At 56.0% G+C, this 16,312-nt stretch overlaps 1 protein-coding gene across 6 annotated transcripts in view; it reads left to right on the forward strand.

Moving 5' to 3' along the window:
- BMP1 (bone morphogenetic protein 1) overlaps window positions 1-9,409 on the forward strand; it is a 47,141-nt gene extending 37,732 nt beyond the window's left edge. For 3 of the 6 annotated variants that reach the window (XR_001720085.4, XR_010159433.1, XR_001720086.4), the window contains 5 exons: window positions 3,932-4,059; window positions 4,381-4,594; window positions 6,522-6,772; window positions 7,896-8,120; window positions 8,676-9,409. Coding sequence is in view for 1 of the 6 variants with exons in the window: in XM_016959203.4 (XP_016814692.2) it covers window positions 3,932-4,059; window positions 4,381-4,594; window positions 6,522-6,772; window positions 8,676-8,810 (728 nt within the window). In the remaining 5 variants the exon portion in view is untranslated. The remainder of the gene's footprint in view (window positions 1-3,931; window positions 4,060-4,380; window positions 4,595-6,521; window positions 6,773-7,895; window positions 8,121-8,675) is intronic. The other 3 variants (XR_010159434.1, XR_010159432.1, XM_016959203.4) reach the window with 1 other exon arrangement.
- The last annotated feature ends 6,903 nt before the right edge of the window (window positions 9,410-16,312 follow it).

A 16,312-nucleotide genomic window follows, 5' to 3' on the forward strand; every position in this document is an offset into this window, starting at 1 on the left:
TGGGAGAATCACCTGAGTCTGGGGAGGCTGAGGCTGCATGAGCCGAGATCACACCACTGTACTCCAGCCTGGGTGACAGAGTGGGAAAAAACAAATAACAATATAAATAAATAAATAAAGCAAAATAAAAACAGCTCTCATGGCATCACTAGTATCCCCTAATACCTCCTGGGACTTGATACCTCACAGGCCCGCTCTAAGTCAGGGATTCCACTGTGGCCCTTGCCTGCTGGGTGTGTCCAATCCCAGCAGCACAACACAGACTTGCCTCTACCATTGAACATCTGTGTGACTTTGGGTGAGTCATTCAACCTCTCTGTGTTTCAGTTTCCTCATCCATGAAACGATAAAAAATGATAGGCCAGGTGCAGTGGCTCACGCCTGTAATCCCAGTACTTTGGGAGGCCAAGGCGATCGGATCACTTGAGGTCAGGAATTCAAGACCAGCCTGGCCAGCGTGATGAAAACCCGTCTCTACTAGAAATACAAAAAATTAGCCGGCCGTGGTGGGACGCACCTGTAATCCCAGTTACTCAGGAGGTTGAGGCAGGAGAATTGCTTGAACCTGGAAGGCGGAGGTTGCAGTGAGCCGAGATCATGCCATTGCACTCCAGCCTGGGCAACAGAGCAAGACTCCGTTTCAAAAAATAAAAAATAATAAAAATGATACCTACCTTGCAGGGTACTAAGCTTTATAGACATGGCTCTGAGCCATTAGCACCATGCTTGGCAAGTGACTCTTCCCACCCTGGTTAGGTTGACAACCCAGGTTTAAACAGATGAGCTGCTCACAAGCAGAAACAGAACCGAAGCCCTCAACAGTGAACCAGTGGACAGTCGAGGGCTTCCAACCCTGTGACCTCAGGCTTCCCAAATACACAGTTCCTGAGTCATGGAACTAGCTAGAGGGAACCTTATACTGATATTGTCTAAACTGCATTCTGTCTCTGTACTCCCCTGTGTAAAAAGATGGTTTGATAAAGAACAGAATCCACAAGATAGCCAGGACAGGGGCGAAGCTCCTGGAGAAGATGGCCTGTTTACCTTTCCATCTGCTGATTCACCTTAGAAGCATGTGTGGTTTCTTACTCAGGTGATAGGTTAATTACAGATCTGTAAGCATTTTCTGATTCCTATGGAGGACCCAGCACTATGCAAAGATCTGTAGGGGATTCAAGACAGGAACCCCTCTGTTCCCACGGAGATTGCAGCCTAGCTGGGGAGAGACATGGGCGTGCAAGGAACACAGGGGGCATAGAAGGCCAGAGTGCAAAGAGGGAGGGCAGGGGGCTGTGTGAACCCACCGATGGGTAATGGTGACAGCTCACGGTTCAAGTGTGGGTAGACGGGAGCTTCACCTGCCTCTACCAGGGACTTGAGAGGGCCCTGTTTTCCGGGCCCTCGTGCTGTATCTTGCCCATCCTTCTCCCCACCAGTCATAGTGCCTGGCCGCCTGTTTCCCCCAGTGAAACCTGTCCAATAACGTCATCAGGAATAATGATCATCAGCTTGTAAATCTGAGTCGGGGCCGGGCGTGGTGGCTCATGCCTGTAATCCCAGCACTTTGGGAAGCTGATGGGGGCAGATTGCCTGAGCTCAGGAGCTCAAGACCAGCCTGGGCAACATGGCAACACCCGTCTCCACTAAAAATACAAAAAATTAGCCAGGCGTGGTGGCGCAAGCCTATAGTCCCAACTGCTTGGGAGGCTGAGGCACAAGAATCGCTTGAACCTGGGAGGCGGAGGTTGCAGTGAGCCAGGATCGCGCCACTTCACTCCAGCCTGGGCAACAGAGCAAGACCCTGTCCCCCCCACCCCGCCCGCCCCCCCAAAAAAAATTGAGTTGGGGAAGCCATGCTTTTCAGAGGCAGAAGTCAGATTGCCGTGGATTGAGGAGACCTGCAGTGAGAGTGTGGCCATAGCGAGTGTTCTCGAAGGCTAGCTGGAAACAAAAGGAGAGCGATGGGCTGTAGCTGGAGGGGCCTGGGAGAGCTCTTTCAGGATGTGTGAAGGTTCCAAGGCTGCAGAGCTGAGTGAGAGCGTGAGGCTGGATCATTTGTGGTGTGAGGGTTCCCACGCGTGGGCAACAATGAGCTGCACCTCCCAGAAGGGCAGTCCATCCTGACGGGGAGGAGGGACACTTGCTCTGAGGCTTCAGGGCAGCAGGGTAGCAGGGTAGGTGGGTTTGCAGGTTGGAGTCCAGAGGTTGAAGCCATTCATGGTGGAAGGCCCTGGCTTTGTCAGGAGGTAGGAGAGAGGTGGTCTGCCACTGGGAGCTGACACAGTGGCTTGAGGAGGGGGCTGGATGTTTGCAGCAGTTACTAAGGAGGTGAGAGATGGAGCTGGTAAAGGCCAATCCAAAGAGTATCAAGTGGTCTGGGGGCCCAGATGAGGCTGGAGCCACAGGTGGGGTTTTCTAAGATAGTGCTGTGCAGAGCCGGGGATGCAGGGCCACGCAGGGTGCAGAGGAGCAGGCTGGGTGGTCAGCCCTGCAGTCAGTTAAGTTAATCGAGGAGGAAATACTGGGAGAGAATAGAAAGATCAAGACCCTGGAGGTCTCTCTAAAATTAAGAGGCCAGCCAGGCACAGTGGCTCATGCCTGTGACCCTAGCACTTTGGGAAGCTGAGGCAGGAGGATCGCTTGAAACCAGGAGTTTGACATCAGCCTGGGCAACATAGTGAGACCCCATCTCTACAACAAGTAAAAATGAAAAAAATTACCCAGGTGGCATGCCTGTAGTCCCAGCTACTTGGGAGGCTGAGGCGGGAGGATCAATTGAGCCTAGGAGCTCAAGGCTACGGTGAGCTATGATCGCACTACTGTACTCCAGCCTGGGTAGCAAAGTGAGGACCCATTTTTGTTTTTGTTTTTTAATTTTAATAAAGCCAAATGACCATGATCAGGAAGGTGAGGTCCTGAGCACCCCGAAGGAACAGGAGGTGGCCACAGAGGGGTGATGTGTTTGTGATGTGGAGAAACAGTGGATGATGACAAAGCCCTCAAGGAACTGAGAGGCCGTCTTGGGTGGACCGTTATATGTCTGTTGACTTCACCTGGGAGGGTAGCAGGAGTGGGGGTGGGGAGAACTGAGTCAGGTGTCAAAGTCCCCTGTGACTGTCCAGGCTGCTGGAGATCAGTGGATGACAGCTTCAAGAAGGGGCACAGGTCAGCCGGGTGCAGTGGCTCACGCCTGTAATCCCAGCACTTTGGAAGGCCTAGGCAGGTGGATCACTTGGGGCCAGGAGTTTGAGACCAGCCTGGCCAACATGGTGAAACTCTGTCTCTACTAAAAATACAAAAATTAGCCAGGCATAGTGGCTCACGCCTGTAATCGCAGCACTTTGGGAGGCCAAGGTGGGTAGATCTCCTGAGGTCGGGAGTTTGAGACTAGCCTGGCCAACATGGCGAAACCCCGTCTCTACTAAAAATACAAAAATTAGCCAGAGATGGTGGCGCACGCCTGTAATCCAAGATACTGAGGAGGCTAAGGCAGGAGAATCACTTAAACCTGGGAGGTGGAGGTTGCAGTGAGCCAAGATCACACCACTGCACTCCAGCCTGGGCAACACAGCGAGACTCCATCTCAAAAAAAAAAAAAGAAAGAAAAGAAAAATGGAGAGGCACAGGTGATATGACCCCTGTGGCCCAACACCTACAAAGGTCTGGGGGTTGTCCAGGGAGCCTGTGATGGCTGCTTCATGAGTGCTGCCATGTGAGGCCTCACTCAAGGCTTTTGTAGGAATCGGGCAGCTAGATTTTCCCCAGACACAGTAACCTCATGAAAAAGAAACAATGCCTGCCTGCCATCCAGTTCATAAGTGGGACAAGAGATGGAAGAAAGGAGGGGGGCAGGAGGGAAGGGCCTTCCCCACAGGAGGCATCGGAGCTTGGGGTCCCTCTCTATCCCCTTCCGTCACTCGCTTCCCTGCAGCCGGCTGTGACCACAAGGTGACATCCACCAGTGGTACCATCACCAGCCCCAACTGGCCTGACAAGTATCCCAGCAAGAAGGAGTGCACGTGGGCCATCTCCAGCACCCCCGGGCACCGGGTCAAGCTGGTAAGGGGTCCCCTCCCCACTCCTTATGCGGTGTGGCTGCCCCCGGTCAGAGGCACTGCCCAGAGCCACACAGGCTGCAGGCTGAGCCCAGAGGTCTGCCATCCCCAGGAGACCCCAAGTCTGGCCTGGACAGAGGCCCCTTTCCCAGTATAAATTAGGGGCGTCCCTGCCTTCGCCCTATTCCTGGGCCCTCCTTCACTGTCATCCCCAGCTGTGGCCGCTCCCATGGGTATCTGTGAGGCCTAGGTTTGGGGCCCTCATCCTTGCCCCACCTGCCTTCCAGCCAAATTTTTAATCTGTGCTCCTTCCTCATCCCCCTAGACCTTCATGGAGATGGACATCGAGTCCCAGCCTGAGTGTGCCTACGACCACCTAGAGGTATTCGACGGGCGAGACGCCAAGGCCCCCGTCCTCGGCCGCTTCTGTGGGAGCAAGAAGCCCGAGCCCGTCCTGGCCACAGGCAGCCGCATGTTCCTGCGCTTCTACTCAGATAACTCAGTCCAGCGAAAGGGCTTCCAGGCCTCCCACGCCACAGGTACTGTCCCTGGTTGTGGGAGTGTTCACTGAGCCTGGTCTCCAAGACTGGGGTAGAGTCGGGGGTTTCAATGCGGGTATGAAGGTACAGAGGGACTGAGCCCTGCGACCCAGGGCCAGGGTTGTGGGTGATGCAAACATTGTGTCCTGAGAACCAGGCCTGGGGGGCAGGGATAGGAGGGTGTGGTTAGGGGTTAGGATGGCAGTGATGACGATGGACAGGAGAGGTTAGGGAACTCAGGGACAGAGAGGAAAGCCCCCAGAGGTCCCCCTGGGCGTACGCGGGCCACCGCAGCAGCCCAGCCACACACCAACCCTGAAATATACTCTATTCATTCTCTGATATTTATTTTTTTATTTTTATTTTTATTTATTTTTTATTTTTTGAGATGGAGTCTTGCTCTGTCGCCCAGGCTGGAGTGCAGTGGTTCGATCTCGGTTCACTGCAACCTCCACTTCCTGGGTTCAAGCGATTCCCCTGCCTCAGCCTCCCGTGTAGCTGGGATTACAGGAGCCTGCCACCATGCCCAGCTAATTTTTGTATTTTTAGTAGAGACAGGGTTTCGCCATGTTGGCCAGGCCAGTCTCAAACTCCTGACCTCAGGTGATCCGCCCGCCGTGGCCTCCCAAAGTGCTGAGATTACAGGCGTGAGCCACCGTGCCCAGCCCATTCTCCTGATACTTACTGACATGTAACATGGATGAGGCGGCATCCTAAATGCAGGTCCCAGAAACAGACCAAGCAAAGATCCCAGCCCTTGAGGGGCTTGCTCGGCTTTCACTTGCTTGTTTATTTAGCAGCCATGAACTGAGCTCCGCTCTGCGAGAAGACTAAGGGGCACGTGGCCTGAATCAGGCATGAGCCCTTCACTCCTGCCCCCCACCCCATACTAGGAACTCGCAGTCCAGGAGAGAGACAAGGCAGGCACCGCCCGTGACAGCATGAGCCCAAGCGGGAGCCAGGCAGGAAGAAAGGCACCCCGGCCTAACTGGGCATGTGTTGGTAGAGGCATTCGAGGCAGGGGGAGGTGCCCAGGCAGAGACAAAACCCCAGCCCAGCCCAGAGTGTGCCCAGGTGACAGCAGGTCATTTACTTTGGCCGAAGCAACGGGTGTGTGAGGACAGCAGGTTGTGGGAATGATGTGGCTGCAGAGAAAGGCTGGAGTCCAGGGGGATGCCTTGAGTGCCAGACCAAGGATGCCACGAGGGAGCTTTGCAGTCTCCTCCTGGGTCCTAAGCCACCTGTCAGGGCATCCCCAGAGCTGATGGTCCACAGCCTCCCCTCTTCCCCTTCAACTCAGTCCCTGACCCAGCCCCGTCCGGCCCTCTCCCCACCTCCTCTAGTGAGACCTGAGTGCCAGGTGCACAAAGGCCAGAGGGCCTGGGGAGGAGGGTGGCCCCATGCACTGTCCTCTGCCCCTCCCAGCACAGGGTCACAAACCGGAGGCCCGGAACTCCATCTGGCCCTCAGACCTGCTATGTTTGGCCCACACTGTGTTTTTTTAAAAATGTGAGCCAACACTTAAAAGTTAGGAGTTTTCACATAAAACCCAGATGTATGGCTTCTCTCTTGAAAATGGAAGCTGTGGCGACACTGGGCCCACATTCTTCCATGACAGCCATCAGCTGGAGAAAATGAGCAATGCCCTCTTTAGACAAAGTGTGTGGTGCCTCGTGCCACCGCTCCATGCTGTCTTCCTCTCGGTGAGCCTCACTGCCTGTCCCCCTCAGCCTAGGGCCAAGGTCCCTTTATTTAGAGATGGGGCAGCACAGCAATGTTCTGGGCCAGGCCCCCACCCACCCATCACTGGCCTCGTGGCCTTCATCCAGGCCTCCATCCTGCCCTGAGGGCACGCCATGGCATAGTGTGCCATGGGGCCTGGCACCTGCGGTGCTCAGGGCTGGTTGGCCACTCTTGTACCCTACAGAGTGCGGGGGCCAGGTACGGGCAGACGTGAAGACCAAGGACCTTTACTCCCACGCCCAGTTTGGCGACAACAACTACCCTGGGGGTGTGGACTGTGAGTGGGTCATTGTGGCCGAGGAAGGCTACGGCGTGGAGCTCGTGTTCCAGACCTTTGAGGTGGAGGAGGAGACCGACTGCGGCTATGACTACATGGAGCTCTTCGACGGCTACGACAGCACAGCCCCCAGGCTGGGGCGCTACTGTGGCTCAGGGGTGAGGCCCCCACCCCTCGCCCTCCTGGCCCCATGCCCCACGCCCCACACTGTCCTCCACCCTTCTCATCCCAGTCTCCAAGACCTAGCGCCCACACAGGCCCCAGAAGTTGAGTGCAGCACGCGTGTGGCCCTCTGTGGGAGCCCAGAAGCCCAGCCTTGTTGGGGCTACTCAGAGACACTGCCCCATCCCCGACGTAGGAAACCAAGTCCTTTCTGGGCAACCTAGAAGTTCCTATGGCCTCTGACCCAGGCCTGCCTCAGAACCAGTTGGCCACGGCCTGCAGCGGATGGAGCTTCCTCTGTCCCTCCTTTCCTTACCCCTCCTCCAAGGCAGCCCACCAGGGCCTGGAATGGGGGGTAGAGGTTGGCACCAGAGCCGGGGACAGGGGGCCTGAGCGGAGTGGCCCTCACCAGTCCTTTTGCCGGAGCCATAAACACTCTTGTCATTTCCTCTACCAGTTTCTCCTCCTGATGAAAGGCCAGCTTGTCCCAAAGCTCTTGCTGCTGCTGTCCCAGTGGCCCCTGGGCACTGCTTCTTGGTCCATAAAATGGCACATTCAGAGGCAATGAGCAAAAGTAGACTTGATGGGCTTTTCCCTAAGGACATGGGCTAGCCTTGTGGGGAGGATTTATTTTCCTCCCTGTAAGAGCTTGCAGCTGCCTCTTCTTCTTTTTTTTTTTGTCCTTTCCTGAGGGCTTCAAAGAGACAGACTGTCTTCCTACCCATCTCTCTCTCTTTCCCTCTCTCTCTCTCTCTCTCTCTCTCACACACACACACACACACATACACACACACTGGCACACCCACTTGCATGCACTTTCAAATACACTGTCCCTCCTGTCACCTCCCTGTCCCCTTGCCTATCTCATGGCTGTGTCCCAGGCAGCCTGGGTGCCCCAGGAAGGGTTAAAGCTCCTGGAAGCTGCAGCAGCTGCTGGACCCAGCATTGGCTGAACCTCCCCCAGGAGCAGAGCTTCAGCCCTCGTGTGGCTGGCAGGGGCTGGGACAAGGTGGAGCCTGAAGCAGCTTGGCTGCCCTGGTGTCCCCTGGCTGCCAGGCTAGTGTCCCCTCCCCTCTTTGCTCTTTCTTCTGAATCACACACCAAATCGGATTTCCCCAGGTGTCTTCTTCCAGAGACCTCCCCCAGGCTGAGTTGACCGGAAGGAACTTGGGGAAGGATCAGGGGCTCCTGGCACAACTACTCGGAATGTCCTCAAGGTTCTCAGAAATGATTTCTTCTGTGCCTGGAAGGCAGGGCGTTGACGTCCGATGCTCTGAGGGCTGACCTCACTCAGTAGGCTTGCAGGAGGCACCTAAGAAGGGCTCGGGAGCAGACCTTGGCCAGGTGCCAGAGGAGAGGCGGGGCAAGGGGTAGGGATGGCAGAGTCCAGGTCTGGGGGGCACTGTGCTTCTCTCCAAAACTTCCTCCACACTCCAGCAGAGAAGTGGCTGTGCCGTCTTCCCTAAGAGTCCACTGGGACAGCAGGAAGTGATGCCATTCAAAGAACTCCCTCCCTTTGCAAAATACTTTGACATCAGTGCAGTCCTTTGTTTTTCCCCAGCACCCCTCCTAGGCATGGAGAGCAGAGACCTTTTGCTCCTGTTTGTGGCTGAGGGAAGTGAGGCCCAGAGATGGGAGGTGGCTTGCCTGAGACTACACAACTCATTTAGTAGTTATAGCAGAGCTGGGTTTACAGGAACTTAGTTCTCTTCGGCCCACGCCTCCTCCCCTCCCCAGGTTCCTCATTAAACCAGCAAGAAGCCCCATGCTTCAAGGGGCGGGGAGAATCTGGTGGCTGCCTGGGAGCCTCCTGCCCTTCAAAGCTGGGGATCTTGGGGAGGCAGGACAGCAGCCCCAGCCCCTCTTCCTCCACCTTACCCCATCTCTTTTCTCTGCCAGCCTCCTGAGGAGGTGTACTCGGCGGGAGATTCTGTCCTGGTGAAGTTCCACTCGGATGACACCATCACCAAAAAAGGTTTCCACCTGCGATACACCAGCACCAAGTTCCAGGACACACTCCACAGCAGGAAGTGACCACTGCCTGAGCAGGGGCGGGGACTGGAGCCTGCTGCCCTTGGTCGCCTAGACTGGATAGTGGGGGTGGGCGGAAGGCGACGCACCATCCCTCTCCCCCAGGCCCCAGGACCTGCAGGGCCAATGGCCTGGTGAGACTGTCCATAGGAGGTGGGGGAACTGGACTCCGGCATAAGCCACTTCCCCACAACCCCCCTACCAGCAAGGGGCTGGGGCCAGGGAGCAGAGCTTCCACAAGACATTTCGAAGTCACCATTCCTCTCTTAGGGGTCCCTGCCTGGTGGCAAGAGGGAATGTCAGCAGGACCCCATCGCCATCCCTGTGTCTCTACACGCTGTATTGTGTATCACCGGGGGCATTATTTTCATTGTAATGTTCATTTCCCACCCCTGCCCCAGCCTCGATTTGGTTTTATTTTGAGCCCCCATTCCACCACCCCAGTTTCCTGGGGCACAAGTGTCTGTGCATGTCCCCCAGGAGCCACTGTGGGGAGCCGATGGGGAGGGGATGGAGAAACAAGACAGGGCTTCTCTCAGGCCCAGTGGCCGGTCAGCCCCACCAGGGCACCGCAGCCAATAAACCGAAAGTGTTACAGCCAATATCCTGTGCCAGATGCTGTCTGGGCCATGGGGGCGGGGCCATCATGTTCCAGATATATGGGCTTGCTGTGGAGGCTGGCACACAGCCAGGGCACCTGGCATCACGGGCTGCCCTTCCCTCCCCTGATCCCAGGCTGCCAAGGGTGTAATTTCACACTCAGGCACACATACTCGCAGGCACCCATCACAGCGCGCACACACACCACACGCACTGCTTGCGGTCCTCCCACATGAGGGGAGAGGTGGAACATTCCATAAAGTGGCTGTTTGGTGGGGAGGGAAGAAGGATGTGAAAGGGGTCAGGGGTGTCTGTCCGTCTGGGTTTTCTGTCTCTGCATCTAGGGAAGGAGCAGGTGGGCTGCAAGGGTGTCCACCTAGGTGAGCACGCGGGGGCCAGAAAACCCACATCGGCTGGGACAGGTCCAGCTGGCCCCTGGTGCCTGCCTTCCTGCCGGTCAGATGCTGAGTGCTGGTCCCCATGGATCCCCCTGTCTTCGTGGAGACAAGAGCCAGAACTCGGCGGCCACTGAGCAAACATCCCAGCTCTGGCCCCACTTCCCAGGTGACCCAAATCTATGTCTTGTCTGGCCTCCTCCTTCCTGCCATCGCACACCCCGCTTCCCCATCCCAGACCTGTACCTCCCAGAGGCCAGGAGGAGAAACCACATCTCACTTCCCTCTCTCCCCTCTCTCTACATGGATCTCAAAAGGAAAGAAAGCCCAGGGCAGCCCCGGCTCTTATGCCCGGGCTGGCCGCTCCCAGGGTCCGGAGAGAGCTGGGCGGCCTGCTGTCTGGACCCGCAGGGGCCCCCACCCCCAGGAAGCAGCCTGGCATGGGGGACTCCATCTTGGCCCTCTAAGCAGAAGGTATCAGTGGAAAGCAGGCACACTGCGAGTGTTGGATGTGTACGCAGGGCCCTCTTCTTCCAGGAAGCCCACCTGCTCTACTGCTCAGGCTGTAGCTGTCTCCTCGAGGCCTGACCACCAGTGTGGCCCTAGGGCCCTGAGAGAGAGCTAGAGGTGCCCAGAGGGGTTACTGCTTGTTGCGCCAGTAGAGTCACAGGCTGTGATGTCACAGCCACTCCTCCCTGCTGCTGCTTCCTCTGAAAGGGAGGCTTAGGACAGCCTGGAGGGCCATGACAGAATGGAAAAACCTCTACACTGGTGGAGCTGCCTGGGCATCTCACCCAGACACTGCCCACCCACTTGGCATGAGCTCTGCCACGGAGTTGGTGGTCAGTGGCCATAGATCTCCTTACCAGCCCTCTGGGTCCTTCGGAAGCTCAAAGGACCACAGTCCCAGCTCACAGGCCAGGGTCGTAACCCTGTCCAGGCAGGGGCTTCAGCCCACAGAGATACATTGGGTCCCCCACCCCAAACAGGGTCCTTATGGACAGCAACCCCCAGCTAGAGGCAGGCTCAGGATAACCCATGCAGCCACCTTGGCACACGTCTCAACACTCCATCACCCACAAACATGGGTTCTTCCAGCAACTCAAGAACCCACGCCAGCGAGCCCTCCAGACGTTCCGTAGGCCCCTCTTCAGAGGTAGGCAAGGGGCTGTAGTGCCCTAGGTCCAGGGTAGGCCCAGCCAGGGGAGCTTCGGCAGAGAGTATCTCGGAGAGCACCCACACCCAAACGGAAGCAGTGCAGGAGCCCCAGCCACCGTGGGCGCTCCCAACCCACCCCATGGAGTGAACAAAGATCCTGAAGACCGCCGAGGAGGTCCACATGGCGGTTCCGGATCTTCTGCCCTGGTCAGCCAAGAAGCAGGGGTACAGGCCTGTCTGGATGCCCAGATGTCCACCCGCAGGTGCTTGCAATTGGGCAGGAGGCAGCCCAAAGCATGGATAAGGGCGTCCATTTGATAGAGAGGGAGGAGAGGGGAGGACAAAGAGGAAGAGGACAGGGAGGAAGAGGAGGAACACTCAGAGGACGGAGGCTAGAGAGTGCTGAGGAAGACAAGATGGTGGCTGGAGAGGAGGAGGGGAGGAAGGAGAGAGAGGATGGAGAGGAAGGGGAGGAAGGGGAGGAGGAGCAAGGATCTGCCTCCTCAGGTGATGGAAGGCCCTCAGGAGCTGGCTGCAGGCCACCGATGTGTATTTCAGAATTTGGTAAATCGATGTGTTCTGTGGGCCCATCCTACCCTCACCTTCTAGCTGCCCAGGGTTCTAGACGAGCCCCCCACCCCCACCCAGTGCAGCTGCCCCTCTGCGCAGGTGATTCCATGGTAGGGGAAGGTACACTTGCTCCTCCTCCTGTGTCCCAGCACCTCAGGTCCCCTGGGGGCTTAGCTGAGGTCCCCTGGGGTCCTGAGCTCATGATAAGCATTCGCATGGGAAAAGCCGGGATGCAGCTGCCCCAACCCTACACTCCCAGCCCCAGTAGCCAGGTCAAGGTGAGCACATCCCTGGGAGCTTCGAACTTTCTGGAGCCCTCGGCCAAGAGGGCAGCATGAGCCTGGCAGTCAGGAGACCTGGCTCTGCTACGCTTAGCTCTGTGACACTGGCCCACTGCCCCCTCCCTGGTCCTCTGCTCCCCAAACCTATCACCTGTCCCCACCACCCTTCCTGCCACGTCCTGAGAGACAGATTTGAAAATCCAACATCTTGTCTCCGAAGCAGTCAGAGGGCAGGGCACCCGGCAATTGAAGTGACTGGGACCCTCAGCAGAGATGTGGCAGCTTCCAGGGACAAGTGTTGGCTCAGTTGTAAAATAAGGAAAGTTGAGTGCCTGGCTCTGTCCCTCACTCCCGTTTTCTCTTTTTCCCTGCCCCTCCCTCTAACCCCACAGGATCCCCAGTAGTAAAAAGGCGACAAACTTGAGAGCAAACAAAACCCATTTTGAACACCAGCTCCACCATTTGGTGACTATGTGACCCTGGAAGAGTCACTTCTTTGAACTTCAGGTTCTTCATGGATAAGTGTGGGATGATACGGTTATGAAGGAATGAGGCCAGGCACGGTGGCTCATGCCTGTAATCCCAGTGCTTTGGGAGTCTGAGGTGGGAGGATCACTTGAGCCCAGGAGTTTGAGACTAGCCTGAGCAACATAGCGAGACCCTGTCTCTACAAAAAATGTTTAAAAAATTATCCAGGAGTGGTGGTGCATGCCTGTAGTCCTAGCTATGTGGGAGGCTGACGTGGGAGGACTGCTTGAGCTGGGAGGTTGAGGCTGCATTGGGCCAAGATCACACCACTGCACTCCAGTCTGAGTGACAGGAAAAAAAGAAGGAATGAGTTAACCTTTGAAGACAGCCGGTCACAGTGCCTGGCAAAAAGGGGCTCTTAATAAATGGGCCTGCTTTTCCTTTCCTCTGCTAGCTCCCAGACGACTCTACCCCTGTGTTAAAAGGAAACTTTCAGGTACAAAAGTAGTTTCCAGGTGGGCACTAGGAGCTTAGTGTAGAACTTCCCCTGCCGGAGGGGCAACGCTGAGCCCACAGCAAGGAGGGGGCTGCAGGGCAGCAAGGGACATATTTCTGGTGAGCTGGTGGCCTCCCAAGTCACACCCTGTACTCAACTGTCCCTATGCACAAGGCTGATTCTAGAATCTGAAAAGATTTGTTGCTCCAGTTTGCAAAAATAGTAATGCCTGACTTGGAGAGTGGGGGACAGGGCAGCCAGATGTCTTCCCCAGAGAACCCTGAGCCCCCAACCCAGCCTCCTACCAACCAGAGCTGCTGCCTCTGCTGCCCCAGCCCCCTCCATCCCACACCCTCCCTTCCCCCATCCCTTGAACATCTGGTTCCAATCTCCTCCAGATGTTGTGGCCAAGCTGTTTTATGGCCAATCACCTCAGCTCTGCTTCCTGAAGGCCTCCCTCCACTTTGGGGAATGGACCCTCCTCATCCCTTTCCTTGGGACTCCAGCCACCTCTTTCCTAACCTGGAGAAGAGACACATACCAAAGCCAAATGAAACTGCTAGCGTCCTCAGAGCGGGCGCCTCCCCTCCCTCCACTTTGTGGGATGCCCAGGTTAAAATGAAAGATGCTGGTCCAGGGGCAGAGGAACGGCAGGGAAGTATGGGTGCGCGCCCGAGCAGAGGAGTTTCAGTTGTGAGTTGTGTGTGTGTCGGGGACCAAGCGCGTGCCACCACGTGTTTGTGTCAGGTACGTCTGTGTGTTTGTGCCTGCACAGCGGAACCCCTCACCTGGAATCTGAAGCTTCCCCTTGTGGCCGCCACCTCGTTTTCCCTGGCTGCCTGCACTGCCAGAAAGAACTAACTCGGGGCCCCTCAGCTGGACAGTGGCAGCTACGGGTTCAGGGTTGTCCCTCACCTTGCAGCTGTCTGTGGCCTTCTAGGCTGTCCTCTAAATCCAGCCCAGGGGGGGCGGTGCATGTGTAGGCGTGTGTGTGTGCATGTGTGTGTGCACTCCCACGTGGACCTCTCTCCTTCCACCAAGTCAGAATAGGCCAGAAAGGACCCCAGGGCGGACTCCAGCGGACGCTCTGACCCAGCTCTGTCTGACTGGTGCTTCGAGCGATTATGGCAGGGCTGGCTGTGCGCCGGGACTCACCATCTGGACAGAGGAAGGAGAAGCAGAAGGCTCTCTGAAGGAACCTGCCTGGGGCTTCCCACAATCCTACCTCCATTCCGCCTTCATGCTCCACCATGAGGGCTCTGGGAGCTAATCTCTCCTCTCCTCCCAAGAAACCCAAAAGGGTTCATAAAAGGAAGACTGGAGCCTGCCCCTCTGGAGGACTGAAACCCTCTCAGCTGGGAGTGGAGAATCCTGTGCAGGCCCGCCCAGAGGCAGAAAGGTTGGTCCCGAGTCACTCCATTCTCAGAATGCTGGATTTGAGGTACTGCCCACTACTCCCTTTGTTTTTCAAAAGTTGGGGTCTCGCTCTGTGACCCAAGCTGGACTGCAGTGGCACGCTCATAGCTTACTGTAGCCTTGAACTCCTGGGCTCAAGTGATCCTCCCACGTCAGCCTCCCAAGTAGCTGGGACTACAGGCGCGTGATACCATGTCCGGCTCCGCTCCACTATGCCTTTAAAATAAGCTTCCGTGCCCTCCGTGACTCCATAGCCTCCCCCCGCCCACCCCTGTGATATTCTGGAACTAGGCACAGACGTGCTTAACTGGTGTTGTGGAGGGGACCCCTGGGGGTGTCACTGTGTCTGAAACAGGACTGTCCCAGGTAGCCCCTGACATACACTAGAGGAGACAGGCACAGGGCAGAAAATGGGAAGATTCTGGTATCTCAATCAAAGCCTGGGCACTGTCACTTACAGGCTGTAAGACATGGGCAAGGCTTTGTGCCTCAGTTTCTACTTCTGTTAAGTGGGAATAATACTCCCCAGGACCATCGTGAAGACTAAAGAAGCTGATGTGTGTGACAGCACCCAGGTGCCTGGTGCATAGTAGGCCCTCAGGAGCCATCATCTGCCCTTCTGCTTTCCTTTCTACCCCAAAAAGGCTGTGCCCTGAGCTCTGGATGACACACGTGAACATGGCCTTGAGTCAGGCAGTGTTGGTGAGGACTTTGACTTCTTTAGAGCTTTTCTACTCCAGCAGAGGACCATATCCATAAGTCCATAATAATAGATGCAGGCCAGGTGCAGTGACTCAAGCCTGTAATCCCAGCACTTTGGGAGGCAGGAGGATCACTTAAGCCCAGGAGTTTGAGACCAGCCTGGGCAACACAGGGAAACTCCATCTCTACAAAATAAAAAATGTTAAAAAAACCTAGCTGGGCATGGTGGTGTACGCCTGTGGTCCCAACTACTCTGGAGGCTGAGGTGGGAGGATCACTTGGGCCCCAGAGGTTGAGGCTGCAGTGAACCATGATCGTGCCACTGCACTCCAGTCTGGACAACAGAGGAAGACCCTGTCTCAAGAAATAAAAATAATGGCCAGGCACAGTGGCTCGCTCATGCCTGTAATCCCAGCACTTTGGGAGGCTGAGGTGGGTGGATCACTTGAGGTCAGGGGTTCGAGACCAGCCTGGCCAACATGGTGAAAGCTCATCTCTATTAAAAATACAAAAATTATCCAGGCATGGTGGCATGTACCTGTAGTCCCAGCTACTTGGGAGGCTGAGGCTGGAGAATTGCTTGAACCTGGGAGGTGGAAGTTACGCTGAGCCAAGATCGTGCCACTGCACTCCAGCCTGGGTGACAGAGCGAGGCTCCATCTCAAAAATAATAATGATAATGGTAATAATAAAATGATAGATGCAGAGGTGACTGGGATCTATAAACGGGAGCTGTGTCGGGGAGCGGGGACACTCAGGCACTTGGGACAGGGACATTTGGTGGCATCTGGGTCTGGAGCAATGGCAAGCTGCTGTAGTAGGAAGGCTTCAAAAGCTCCAAACGGGGCCTCCAGATGCTGTGAGTCCTCTCCTAGGAGGCTCCATGTGGGAGGCCCCATATGGGAAACACTGGGTGGGACCAAAAGACTCCAAAGTCCCTTCCAAGCTGGAGACTCAGCTCTACATCCTGAGGCCCGCCTCCCACAATGGACGAGGTGCTCCCTTGGAGCTGATTTCAGGTCGCCTGTCCTGGGGGCATTCCCACCTGAGCTCCTCTGTGGTTTGCAGAACTCACCCATACCATCACTGGCCCAAAGAGATGGGGTGCCATGGTCTGAATGTTTGTGTCCCCCCTAAATCCTAGGTTGACTTTTTTTTTTTTTTTTGAGATGGAGTCTCACTCTGTAACCCAGGCTGGAGTGCAATGGCGCAATCTCGGCTTGCTGCAACCTCCGCCTCCTAGGTTCAAGCAATTCTCCTGCCTCAGGCTCCTCAGTAGCTGGGATTATAGGCATGCACCACCACGCCCAGCTAATTTTGTATTTTTAGTAGAGACAGGGTTTCACCATATTGGCCAGGCTGGTCTTGAACCCCTGACCTCCACTGATCCACCTGCCTCAGCCTCCCAAAATGCTGGGA

Source organism: Pan troglodytes, chromosome 7 (genome assembly GCF_028858775.2).
Source record: "Pan troglodytes isolate AG18354 chromosome 7, NHGRI_mPanTro3-v2.0_pri, whole genome shotgun sequence".
Classification (NCBI taxonomy): Eukaryota; Metazoa; Chordata; class Mammalia; order Primates; family Hominidae; genus Pan; species Pan troglodytes.